Source organism: Giraffa tippelskirchi, chromosome 3, assembly GCF_054371585.1.
Source record: "Giraffa tippelskirchi isolate mGirTip1 chromosome 3, T2T-mGirTip1v1.2.pri, whole genome shotgun sequence".
In the NCBI taxonomy this organism is placed as follows: domain Eukaryota; kingdom Metazoa; phylum Chordata; class Mammalia; order Artiodactyla; family Giraffidae; genus Giraffa; species Giraffa tippelskirchi.
In genome coordinates, this window is record NC_137277.1 from 29,734,444 (window position 1) to 29,747,606 (window position 13,163).

Here is a 13,163-nt window from a genome sequence, read left to right on the forward strand (position 1 = left end):
AGCTGCACGCAACACCCAAGGTTAGGTACTGTGAGAGAGTCAAAGGATTCTTAAACAGGATAGAATCCCTGTCCTTGAAAATGTTATCAACTCACTGGGTAGATAAGACTGAAAATAAAAAGTAATTAATAAAGATTTGAAAGTGGCTGTCATGATCGTGATCATGTTTTCTTTTAAAACAGATTTATTCTCATAGAAGAGCATCAGAGGAAGAAGGAAGCAGAAGGTAAATATTGGTCTTTTAAAGTAGAATTTTAGAACTAGAGGAGAGCTGAGAACTCATCTATTTTAGTCTCCTCACCAAAGTCAAGAAGAAGCTCTATTTACCCTAATGCTTTACGCTAATTTATTTATCAGCAGAATTAACTCCTCAACCAAATCTGGCCCAGCACAGGACTGGCACGGATTCATCTGGTTTCACGCATTCTTTAAGGAAAGAGGGTGGATGGGGAGAGGTTTCGGTTGTACCTGTTCCTGCCGGTGGTAGGCATCAGGCCAGGTCAGAGGTGTTCTTGGAGGCTCTGGGGTAGGGAAGTTAGAGAAGTTAGAGATTTGGGGGCTAGCCTTACTCAAAGCTGATGAAAAGTAGAACAAACTATGTGTTCTTTCTGTAAAGGGGCAGGAAAGCTTCCCTTCTCATCATCCTCCTGGTTTTCAGCCCCCACTCCCTATTCCCTTTATCCAAACCAGTTAAAGTTTTAACTGGAAGAAACTTCAGACAGTAGTTTGTCTTTTCCTTTTATAATAAAAAAAAAATGGAGAAAGAGAAAAGATCTGGCCCCGTGGTCACGCTGCTAGTGATTATCAAAGAGAAGGTGGTGCCTTTCCAACTAGGGCCCCTCGTGATCACACTGTGCTTGGGCTGCGAGCTGCATTTTATGTCAACAGTTCAGTACACACATACTTTATGGACAGAAGTGGTTTCTGATACAAACTCATTGTGCACTCTGTTGTTGTTGTTAGTTTTGTTTGTTTTCGAAAAGAATACTTTTGAGTTTTCCTTCTGGTCATAACCTTTAAACTGATTTCACAATTCACTCACACCTCAGTGACAACCTGCCATATGCAAGTCAGAGTGCTAGATAACTTTGCTAGTTGGACTTAGGGGTTTACCTGCTGTGATGCAGTTTATCAGATCGAGCAGCTAAGAAGATAGAAGCACCTCCTCCCCTCCCCCACCCCCACCCCCACCCCAGCAAATGCCGCACATGAGACTAAGTCCAAAGGGGGCTAGTGTGGAATGCTTCTGAAAGGAATGTGCACCTGCCCAGCATGATTGTGCAGTGTTTTCACTGCACGAGGGCAGTTGGCCGAGGGCCGAGAAATGGGAGTGGGGCTGCAGTCGTGGCTGTAGGCCATGCTAAGCCACATGCACAGGTCTCCCCAGAGACGCAGGCAGGGGGCCATTTTGAACAGACCCGGAGAGCTTCTGGAAGGCCAGCATGCGTGGAGTGATTCTCAAGACCCCAGGTCTGTGGTGACTTTGCTCATTGTGATTGCTGACTGAAGTCTCATTTAGTCCTGGTAAGACCAGAGCAAACACACTGTGGGAGATGGAAAGTGGCACGTGACACTAACTGTGTATGCTTTCCTCCAAGGGGCTGTTTTGGATTTCTGCTGCGTAAGAGAAGCTCGGGGACAAGTGAGAGTCAGGTAGGTTTGGGAAGGATAAAGTGCTGTGGCCAGAGGAAGCAGGGGAGAAGCAGAACTAACATGTCGCTCTCTGTGTCCCAGGAGGGCTTTTTCTGGAGGCGGCGGCCACTTTGGCTTCGGGACATGTACAGGCCTCTCAGTGCCACACGCAAGAAAAATATGGCGCAGAAGCTGCACGACAAGGAGTCTTCAGATGAGAATGAGATTTTCAGAAAGGATGCCTGGTAAACGATAGGGGACAATTTACACTTCTTGCCTCAGATGAGGAAATAATGCAAAGTGTGATTGCCCCTTTCGAGACTAAACGCCTTGGCACTCTTCTTCTTATCCCAGGGGGGACCCTGAAATGCTGATAGGGACTCCTCCTCCGGCTACAGATTCGGCTGCTGAAGAGGAGAGTGAGGCAGCCGCCGACACCACCACAGAGTGAGCCCCGTCCTGCCACCGGCCACCTGCAAATTTTATTTCCTAATACTGGCTTCTCAGCATCACTTGTAAAATACTTACTTTTCTCATATTAAAATGTATGAATGCATAACCAATTATAACCATGTGGTAAGGAATTAAAATGCCAATAGTTGAGTATTTATGTACCAATATAATATCAAGAAAAAAGCAGAGCTGAAACTAGAATCCCTCAGGGCGGCCAGAACTTCCACCAGAGGAAACACAGGCAGAAGAGGAGAAATACAAGAATGGAGGGGGGGCTTCCATCCCGTGTTTCCGCAGTATAACCAGCCCCTGGGAACTGGAAAACAGGTCATCCTCCGGGGGCATAGATTATTAAATCAAATAATTTTCTCTGGTGCTCTCTCTTCTGATTCATCAAGTACAAGTTATTTACAACACACTTGCCCTCCTGCTCATGGAGGATCATCCACTTCTGGCCCCTCTTGTAAGTCACTGGGGCTGACAGAATATTTGGATCCCTGGGCCTTCCTCCACCACAGGACCAAGGCCTGACTTTCTCCTAAGCCCTCAACTCGTGTACAAATGCGTTCCCTGTCTTGGTAGGGGGTTCTCCACCCCTTAAGCTGGTGGAAAATGCACATTGGGTTGCATTTTTTCTTGAAAAAGCAAAAAATCTGAGCCTTTGAATAGCTAGCAGGGAGGGGCCAGAGGGGCAGGATAAAGAAAAACATGTGCAAGCACCCAAGATGGTCCTCCTCAGGCCCCAGCCTCTCCTGACCCCTTTGAGGGTCAGTCATATGCTGCTCGGCTCCCTCCAGCACCAAACCCACCGCACTCCTGCCTCACCCAACACGGGCGCAGGGCTGCCTTGACTCCAAGTGACGATGTAATGGCAGTGCCATGTGGGGAAGGTGCAAAGGCTCTTCCAGTCCTTCTGCAAAGAAAATTGTTAATCGATCGCATTTAGTAAGTCAGGGAGAAAGAAATATATTAATGAGTAAAAGAAATACTGAATGAACAAGATTTGATAATCTACCAAAATGACCACAGATAGCGCCGGAGCTTTAATAATACGAGGTGAAGAATGGCGCAAACCATGGGACGAGAGCACGCAGTCCCCCAGAGGAGCAGTGGGCCTGAGAGATAGCCCAGCAGGTTCTGCTAGTTGGGTGGGGTTTCAAGCAAAGTGATCAGTCCACCCGTTCTTCTGGTTTATGAGTTCCCTGATGGGGCATGAAGACATCTGTTCTCTCAGTGCCTGCCCAGGTCACCTCCCAAAGTTTCTCACCAAGAATGAAAAACAAATGTTTTCTCTGGGCGGTAACTTCAACGAACAAGTATTTACTTTGTTTAAAGTGCATGACCAATAATACTAATAATAGGAAGCAGCAGCAGCGAGCATGTTCTATTTGCTTGTGTGCTGCCCAGCCCTGGGTTAGGCATTTTACGGTCTTACCTAGCCCAACAATCCATGTAAACATATCTTGTTATCCTCGTTTGACAGATAGGAAACAAGGTTTAAAGAATATAGGTAACCTGGACTTCCATGAGGGTCCGGTGGTTAAGAATCCACCCCTCAGTGCAGGGGACCCGGGTTTAATCCCTGATTTGGAAAGTTCCCACATGCTGTGGGGCAGCTAAGCCTGTGCGCCACTCAATTACTGCAGCCTACGCTCTAGAGCCCATGCTCTGCAACAAGAGAAGCCATGCACCTCAACTAGAGAAAGCTCACGTGCAGCAACAAAAACCCAGTGCAGCCAAAAACAAGTAAATAAATAAAATTCAAAAAAGAAGAAGAAAGTAGGTTACCGGCTCAAGTGCCCCAGGCCACACGTCCAAAAGTGTGTTAGGGTTGTAGCGCAGAACTGCTAGATTCCAATAGGGGTGAGAGAAGTATAGAACCTTTGGTTGCCACCAAAGAGCCAGTAACAGTGATGATAATTAGGGGGAAGAGGCGGCTGCTGTTTCTTGAGCACCTGCTGTGTGCCAGGGACTATCCTAGGAGCTTTGGTTACACCATTAGTTCACAGGAGCAGAAAGTCCTCATGTCTGCTCAAAACTCTGTAATGAAAGGGAGGTTGATTTCAGTAAGAGAGGTAGCCACAAAGACAGGGAGCTGACAAGACCAGCGGTAGAGATCCTTGCGCTGCTGGGCTTCCCAAAGCATGGGCCAGGATTCCCAGTAGCTTCAGCTTCCTATTTGAGGACAGTTTCATTATTTCAAAGTTGGTACATAAAGTGAGGCTTAGATATCATTTTTTTGTATCACACTACCTCAAGTTTGCACAATTTTATATTGGTCTCACATGCTACCCTACCAGTTTTCTAAAGTAAAATTCCCAAGAGTAAAAGTCTGCTTTGCCCAACTTGACCTAAAGGTTGCTGTTGTTGTTCAGTCGCTCAGTCGTGTCTGACTCTTTGTGACCCCATGGGCTGCAGCATGCCAGGCTTCCCTGTCCTTCACCATCTCCCAGAGCTTGCTCAAACTCATGTCCATTGAGTCAATGATGCCATCCAACCATCTCGTCCTCTGACCTAGACTGGGCAGTGTTTTTGCCAGAGCCCAGAGACATCACCTGACCAGCCAGTGAGTGAGATGTCTCTCCTTGGATCCAGGGACACATCCCTAGAGAGAGCTTGAAAGTGGGAAGAGTGCCCAAGGTCAGGTGGTACAAAGCTTGTCTGCCTAGGGCTGCCTCTGTCACCATCACATGATGGACAAGCCAGCGCAGAGCCCAGCTCCTTATTGAGAGCTGAGTGACAGAAGGAGAGAGGGAGACACAAGGCCAATAGCTACCAAATGAATGAAAAGTCTCACTGATTCTGATGAAATCTGTCAGAGAAATTAGCCATTTTTTAAAAGATAATGAAATGAGACAATATGATTGGGCAAACATGATAGAGAAAAGTTGTAAGACTCGAAGGAGGGAAAGTTAGGAAGCTAGGGAGAGTCCATGAAAAAGGGAGAACTTGAGCTGGCCTGGACTATATGCCAGACACTGCGCCTGGTGCTGGGGAAAGAGTTGATTAGGACAAAGTCACTGCTATGAGGGACCCTAAGCCTAACAGGAGGCCCAGACACCTGAAGATACACACAGAAGACAGTGTGTTGGCAAGACAACGGACCAAGAAGGTTTTGATACAACTAAAGGGCTTGTGCAGTGGGTGTAGATGAATAAGAACTGAAAGGACAAGAGCTTATGTTTTAAGGATGAAAGATTGGCCTTGTGTGTGAAACCCACATGTGCTGACTAACTGACGCTTATCAGAGGTGGGCTCCAATCCTGTCCCAGCAGCTGGGAGACAAGGTCCTTAGCTTCAGGTGTTGGCTGGAACAAACAGCAAATTCTTTAGGCAGCCTGGAGTTTTTCCAGGCAGGCACTTTAAGGGGGGCTAGAGTCATCCTAGATCTGTGGCCTTGAGCTGGTAGAGACTATGTTGGTGTTTGTTGAAGTCTCTATGGGCCAAGGTTGAATCTAGAGGGAGGCTCAGAGGAGCCTGGCTAGAATTTAGTCCAGGAGAGAGTCTGTCACCCTCCAAACCCACATGCCCACCCCTCCTGCCTCCGTCAGCCTCTGAAGCAGGGGGACTCCTGCTTGTTGTGTTCACTGAACTGCTGAGGTGTGGAAGCAAGGGGGGCAGGGAGGTGTGGGACGCAGAGGTTCTTTGGCACCTTCAGGGCCGGAAGTCAGCAGGGATTTGAGAGTGGGAGAGGTTGGCTGCAAAGATGACTGGGAGGCAGAATGGACATCTCTGCCCACCCCTCCCACTCCCCAAGGAGGTCAGGACCTCTCACTCCTGGGGAGCACCAGGCCTGCCTTCGGGTGAGAGTGAGATGCTGTTGAGACCCCCTGGGGGAGGGCAGTGGAGCAGCTTGCGGACATAGGGGGAGCATACCCATCCAAGAAAAGGACAGGCCCTGAAGCCTGGAGCAGAAGTGGAAACGTGGTTCAGGGTGAGGCTTCAGGTGTTGGAGGGTGATGTAGGAAAGAGGGTTTGGCGCCACGCTGTGGCATGTTTGGACTTGCAGGAAAATTATGACCGATCTGTGAACAATACGAAGGCTGCAGGTGGAAGAGGGCTACAGCGAGAATGGTGGAGCCTGGCTCCCCAACACATGAACCGCCAAACTAACCCTGGCTGCTCAACCAGATTCTTACACAAAAGATCAATAAATGTCTTTCTTATTTAACTCACTATTGTGTAGGGTCTATTGCAGTGGCTTAACTTACAACCAATAAAAGAGTATGCACATGTATTGGTTAGTTATTGCCACAATAATGCTATGTAATAAACCCATCCCAACTTCAGTGGGTTAAGATAGCAATTCTCATGAGTCTGCAGTTTGGCTGGGGCAGCTGTGGTTTAATGCTCTGCTGGCTGGGTCCACTCTGCTCCTCACTGCTGGTCTGCAGACCAGACGAGGTAGCTCTTTTCCAAGCGTGTTTATCCTGGGGCCCAGGCTGAAGAGGCAGCAGCTGCCCAAGTGAAGTATATGAGAGGAAGCATCACCAGGCCTCCTCCAACCTGGCACAGAACTGCCACACTCTCATTTTTGCCCATTCCACGGGCCAAAGCAAGTCACTCGACCAAGCCTAAGCCCAGGGACTGGACAGTCCACTCCACCCACAGTGAGATGAGTATAGATGTAGTGAGGGATAAGGGATCACAGCTAATAATTCTATCCATCCCAGGATGTGGTGAGTCTTGGTTTGGGATGTGTGCAGATGATTGCGATTTTGTTCTGCATCAATAAACAGCTGCCATAGGACCTGTTGGTAAGGGTAGTCCTGGTTCTGTAGCAGAAGGAAGGGTTTTGCAGGGTGCACACCCTCCACTCTCGAAGGTGTCACCTATAAATGGAGCTTTGTGAAAGTCACTGTCCGTCAGTGTGCAGACCCAAACACTTTCTCTATTATGTCAGGAACCCTGACAAGGCAAGAAGCACATCCTCTTGCCATCCCCAATGTATAAGAGCAGGTCCTGCCCCCAGTGATGACTCAGTCACTCAGTCTTGAGTGACTTTTAGATCATTTCTTCATTCTCCCCATATGATTCCTTGTGAAATACAGACTGAGCTCCTAAAGGTCAGCACAAGCTGCAAAGGGACTATGCCATTTGGAGGTGGGTTTTGTACCCAGATCTGGCTGATACTGAATTCTGTATCCACTGCTACCCGAAGGGACCTCACAGAAGAAAGCATTTGTACAGAGTAAACATCAAAACAGACCAGTGAAATGTTTTTCTCTAGATGCCATTTGAAACTGGGTAGATTCTCATTGCCTGAAATATCCGAAGAGGAAGACTGTCTAAAAGCACAATCCTGGGGGCTTCCCTGGTGATCCAATGCAGGAGGTGATGTAGGAAATCACCTTCCAATGCAGGAACTGCAGGTTCAATCCCTGGTTGGGGAGCTAAGATCTCACATGCCTCGGGGCCAAAACACCAAAACATAAAACAGAAGCAATACTGTAACAAATTCAACAAAGACTTGAAAAAAATGGTCCATATCAAAAAATCTTTAAAAAGAAATAAAACAGTACATTTCTAGTTATGCCTGAGCCTCGGTTAAATTATGATGCAGATTGGAAAAAAAAAAATAGCACAACCCTAGGGAATTCCCTGGCTGTCTAGTGGTTAGGACTCAGTGCTTTCACTGCCATGGGCCCGGAGTTCAATCCCTGAGCAGGGAACTAAGATCTTGCAAGCCACGAGACATGGCCAAATAAATAAATAATACAAAAGCGCAATAATGCAAAATAATACAAAAGGGATCCACATGGACTTAAGGACAATTTTAAGAACAATGAGATCATTCAGGCTCTGATGTCACATGTGCATGACGGCTACCATATTGGACATTGCAGGTAGGCTGTTTTCATCATTATGGTTCTATTCGAAGATGATGGTGCAGAATATGTCCAGGACACAGAAGAAACTGGTAATGGTAGTTGCTTTCAGAGAAGGAAACTGGGAGGCTGAAGCACCATATTCCCTCTTGTACCTTTTGAATTTTTTGTCATGTATTTGTATGGCGTACTTAAAACCAGCAACAACTGGGAATTAGAAATCTCCACATAGGGTCACCATACCAGGACAGTGATTCTCAGGATATTACTTTGCAATCAGCGTAAAACAAAGTAAGCTAACAGATGTTATGATTTCACGCTTAGTTTTTTTTCACAGTGTAAATATTTAGCTCCTGCCACCATCTCTCTGCTCTTGTGAACTCATAGACAACAACGTGAAGTAGCCAGGGGATGTTAAAGGAAAAACAACCTACTGTCAAGCACTGGTTGACGGCATTATTTTTTCTAAGAAATAAATTCGCATGATCATGATTTTATTCCACATCAATAAACAGCAGCCATAGGACCTGTTGATAAGGTGATTCCTAGTTCCAGAACAGAAAGAATTGTTCTGCACAATGCACACCTTCCAAGTGAGACAGGAAGGAAGAGGGCAGGGCACAATCTCTCAAAGAACGGCATAGTCCTTGAAGATACGACATAAACTGGTTAGAACCAGTGAGGTCTAAGATGGCAGAAGAATTGACTGCTGGTAGACCTTGAGCCTCTTGCCTACTAAGATGGCCCCCACTCTGTGTGGGGTTTTTCTCCCACGGCCGCTCTCAGTTTCCGAGATGGCCCCATGTCCTGGGGCCGCTCTTGCCAGCTGAAACTACACAACTCAGATGGGACTTGAACCCAGCCAGAAGCTACAATGGGACTTGAACCCACTGTCTTTGAGTTGAGTTCACATACCTGGCCTTAGGACTTCATGAAGCTCAGGTTCTTGATGTTTATCACAGAATTCAGCGAGAGGCAAAGTGATAGCTAAAAAGTCGATTTATTTAGAGAGATATACATTCCATAGACAGACTATCTCAAAAGGCATGAGCTCCCCTCCAGGACATGTGATCATTTCGGAAAATAAGCCCTCAAGGGCTATGTCATTCTTTTAAAGGTTGTGCCCTGCCCCCATCCCTCCTGTTTCACGAACACCCTGCCTCCTAAATGAGTTTGAGAACTGGTGTAACAGGGAACGGGGATCCTGCTTGTAACCTGTATCCAGGTCAGTTAAGGAGGGAATGGGGGTAAGACAGGAAGAGGGCAGGGAACAATCTTTAAAAGAAGGACATAGTGGGAGGAGAGGACATAAACTGTTTAGAACCAACTAGGCCCAAGGTGGCAGGCAAATTGACTTCCACTACAACTTGAGCCTCAGTGTATGCTCATTGCAACTCATCAGCATGCTAAATGACACACCCACAGGCACCATGACAGTTCCAAGGCTGACCATAAAAGTCAAAAAGTGGACAGTGGCCTCGATCCTGGAAATCTCCACCCCCTCCTCAAAATAGCTGGAATACTCCTCCCGCTCATTAGCCTATGAAAGTACCCAGCCCTACAAAACTGACAACCCCATACTCTGCTGCCACTCTCGCCTTCTGAGATGGCCCTGTCTGTGGAGTGGGTTTCTCTCTAAATAAATTCACTTCTTACCTATCACTTTGTCTCTCACTGAATTCTTTCTGTGATGAAATCAAGAAACTGAGCTTCATTAAGTCCTGAGATGAGGTGTGTGACATCAGTTAAAAGACTGTGAGTTCAAATCCCAATCTGAGTCACACGGTTTCATGATCAGGGATTGAACTGAATCTGGGCAGTGAAAGACCTGAGGCTTAACCACAGAACCACCATGGAATTCCCTGTAAACACTATTAATTATCTGGAGACAGTGACATAACTAAGTCTCAAGAATAGTTTGGGGGTGGCAACTCCTTGCCAGTGCCAACTAGGAATTCAATAGACAGGGTCTAAAATGGATAAATCAAGAACTAGATGTGCAAAGAGACATGGAGAAAAGCAGCAGAAGATTCAGCTGAAACCTGCTCTGTAGAGGTACCTAGGCCCAGTGAGCTTGCTCGGGAAGGTGGGCAAAGACCTGGTCTGGGGCAAGGAACTGCTATGGGTCCTTGTGTTTCATCACCATTTCATTTCACTTAGCATCTGAATGTAAACTGCTATAATACAATTTTTTGTTGGTTTTATTTTTAAGTTCATTACTTGGTGACTTTTTTTTCCCAACAAGAGGTATAATTGACAAATAATTTCAAATTTTAAATCCATTTTTTAAAAAAGAATGGGAAGTGGAATTCCCTAGTGGTCTACCGGTTACAGTTCCACTAGAAGGGGTGCAGGTTTGATCCCTGGTCCTGGAACTAGGGTCCAGCAAGCCACGCCATGTGGCCAAAATGAAGAGAAAAAGAGAGAGTGGGAAGAACCAGTTTCCTACTGAAGAATCTGGGAAAACACTAGCTATTCCAGTGTTGAAAGAGATGGTTGCAGTAATACCTGTTTCATGATTTCAACCTGATGCCAAGTAAGTATATCTGGGATCCAAAGAAGAAAAGATTCACTCCAGTGCTCAGAAGGGCAGTGAAAGGCAAGGGCCTGACTGGATTGGAAAGGTAAGAATTGCCTTGGGCTTCCCTGGTAGCTCATCTGGTAAAGAATTCACCTGCAATGCAGGAGATCCTGGTTCCATTCCTGGGTCAGGAAGTTCCCCTGGAGAAGGAATAGTCTACCTGCTCCAATATTCTGGCGCTTCCCTGGTGGCTCAGAAGAATTACCAGAATTGTAATAATAATAGCTAGTCATCTTCCAGTGTTTCCTACAGACTAGAAACTGTCTTAATGATATTATCTTATTTAATCTGATGTTTTCCCCAATTTACAGATGAGGAACTGAGGCTCAGCGAGTTTTAGGAACTTCCCTGAAGTCACACATTCCGGACCACTCTGCCTGAGGCTAAGGGGCCAGAGGATGTTGTGACTTACTTCTCTTTTCTAAACATCAATAAAACTCAATTTAGAAGTTTCATTTTCAGTGATATCTCAAGGGACCTATGAAAACTAACAACAGGGCGCGCAGGGGTCGTGTGAGCGGCGAGCACAGGCCGGCGCCTGGGGGGCGGGGGTCATGTGAGCGGCGAGCACGGGTCGGAGCCTGGGGGGCGGGGGTCAGGTGAGCGGCGAGCACGGGTCGGCGCCTGGGGGGCGGGGGTCTGGTGAGCGGCGAGCACCGGTCGGCGCCTGGGGGGCGGGGGTCAGGTAAGCGGCGAGCACGGGTCGGCGCCTGGGGGGCGGGGGTCAGGTGAGCGGCGAGCACGGGTCGGCGCCTGGGGGGCGGGGGTCAGGTGAGCGGCGAACGCGGGTCGGCGCCTGGGGGGCCGGGGTCAGGTGAGCGGCGAACGCGGGTCGGCGCCTGGGGGGCGGGGGTCCTGTGAGCGGCGAGCACGGGTCGGCGCCTGGGGGGCGGGGGTCAGGTGAGAGGCGAGCACGGGTCGGCGCCTGGGGGGCGGGGATCATGTGAGCGGCGAGCACGGGTCGGCGCCTGGGGGGCGGGGGTCGTGTGGGCGGTGCGCACGGGTCGGCGCCTGGGGGGGCGGGGGTCAGGTGAGCGGCGAACGCGGGTCGGCGCCTGGGGGGGCGGGGGTCAGGTGAGCGGCGAGCACGAATCGGCGCCTGGGGGGCGGGGGTCAGGTGAGCGGCGAGCACGAATCGGCGCCTGGGGGGCGGGGGTCATGTGAGCAGCGAGCGCGGGTCGGCGCCTGGGGGGCGGGGGTCAGGTGAGGCGAGCACGGGTCGGCGCCTGGGGGGCGGGGGTCATGTGAGCGACGAGCTTACCATAACTCCAGAACCCGCTACGGCGTCTGAACAGTCTACTGTCCTGCCACAGACCACAGCTCCTCCTCCAGAACAGCCTGAGGGGACACTTGCCCATCCAAACCTGACTCAGGTCACAGTTCAACCTATGGACGTGGAAGTGAATGTTACCGCAGTGAATAATACAGAGACTGAACCTCCTCCAACCCTAAAGGCGACCCCAAGTAAGGATCAAAGTCAGGCTCCAACATCACCCACCCTCACAACTCATCATGCGAACCTGGAGCTTACCATAACCCCGGAACCTGCTATGGTGTCTGAATATTCTACCGCCCTGCGGCAGATCACGGTTTCCCCGGAGGTGACACTTCCACCACCAAACCTGACTCAAGCCACAGTCCCAACTGTGGACCTGGGAGTTAGCATATCTCAGCAGCCAAGGTCATCTAGGAAGGTTCTTTTTTCTTTGACTGCATTTTCGGAACCAAAAAGTCCCCCTGGTGTAAAACATATACTAGGAAAGAAGCAACCAGTACAGAATGCCACCACAACCATCAATGTATGTAAGCTCTGTACCTGCAAAAATGAGACGCTGTCGTGTGTTGGTCTGAGTGCAAAGCAGAAGCTCCACAGAGTGCCTGAGCCAGGGCCCAACTCTTACAATGACACCTTCACCGTCTTGTAAGTATGGCCTTTCTTTATTTGTTCTCTGTATCCTGCCTAACACGGCAGCCCCTCTTCCAGGTTTTCCTGGGTCTTTCTCATCTCCCCAACCTGCATTGACTGACTTGCTATTTTTAACCTTTTGTTTGTCAACGATTCCTTATCTTCATTCTCCTCCTTACTATATTGTTCCCTCTTCTCCAGTCTTTTACTTATAATCACCCCTATTCTTTTTCCTTCTCTGTTTTTTACCCCATCATTTAATTCCTTAACATCTACTCTTCTCCCGTCTTTGCTCCATCCTCTTTACAGCAACATGTCCCTCTCCCCACCTCATTGGTGGTGAAACAGCAAATAGTGAGGAGTAGAGATTCCAGAGCTGAACTGCCTGGGTTTGAACCCAGGTCTGTTATTTGTTAGCTTTGTGACTCAGTTTCCTCATGTGTAAAGTGGGAATGATGATAGTCATCATCTCATAGGATTGTTGTGAGATTTAGATGAGTTAATACATGTAAAGCTCTTACATCAGTGCCTAACATATACGGGCTTTCCTGGTGCCCCAAATGGTTAAGAATCTGCCTACAATGCGGGAGACCCAGGTTTGATCCCTGGGTCAGGAAGATCCCCTGGAGAAGGAAATTGCCATTTCCAGTATTCTTGCCCAGAGAATTCCATGGACAGAGGAGCCTGGCGGGTTCCAGTCCATGGAGTCGCAAAGAGTTGGACATGACTGAAGCGACTTAGCATGCATGCATATTGGGGAGAA

General features: G+C 48.4%; 3 protein-coding genes across 23 annotated transcripts in view; 2 read left to right on the plus strand and 1 right to left on the minus strand.

Moving 5' to 3' along the window:
• The window catches only part of LOC145543166 (uncharacterized), a 47,702-nt gene extending 45,480 nt beyond the window's left edge, over nucleotides 1-2,222 (plus strand). For 4 of the 5 annotated variants that reach the window (XM_081583789.1, XM_081583790.1, XM_081583791.1 and 1 more), the window contains 4 exons: nucleotides 183-226; nucleotides 1,599-1,653; nucleotides 1,735-1,877; nucleotides 1,987-2,222. In XM_081583789.1, coding sequence (XP_081439915.1) covers nucleotides 183-226; nucleotides 1,599-1,653; nucleotides 1,735-1,877; nucleotides 1,987-2,083 — 339 coding nt within the window. In that variant the 3' untranslated portion in view covers nucleotides 2,084-2,222. Of the gene's footprint in view, nucleotides 1-182; nucleotides 227-1,387; nucleotides 1,471-1,598; nucleotides 1,654-1,734; nucleotides 1,878-1,986 lie in introns of all 5 variants that reach the window. The other variant, XR_014080514.1, reaches the window with a different exon arrangement.
• LOC145543169 (reprimo-like protein) overlaps nucleotides 1-13,163 on the minus strand; it is a 125,892-nt gene that overhangs the window by 58,849 nt on the left and 53,880 nt on the right. The window contains exon 1 of one of the 10 annotated variants that reach the window (XM_081583815.1): nucleotides 11,756-11,880. The exons of the other annotated variants lie outside the window; for them this stretch is intronic. The gene's annotated coding sequence lies outside the window, so the exon portion shown is untranslated. Of the gene's footprint in view, nucleotides 1-11,755; nucleotides 11,881-13,163 lie in introns of those variants that run through there. 10 annotated transcript variants of the gene reach the window in all.
• LOC145543168 (leucine-rich repeat-containing protein 37A-like) overlaps nucleotides 10,990-13,163 on the plus strand; it is a 43,590-nt gene continuing 41,416 nt past the window's right edge. For 6 of the 8 annotated variants that reach the window (XM_081583799.1, XM_081583793.1, XM_081583804.1 and 3 more), the window contains exon 1: nucleotides 11,689-12,415. Coding sequence is in view for 5 of the 8 variants with exons in the window: in XM_081583793.1 (XP_081439919.1) it covers nucleotides 11,883-12,415 (533 nt within the window). In the remaining 3 variants the exon portion in view is untranslated. Of the gene's footprint in view, nucleotides 11,180-11,688; nucleotides 12,416-13,163 lie in introns of those variants that run through there. The other 2 variants (XM_081583797.1, XM_081583796.1) reach the window with 2 other exon arrangements.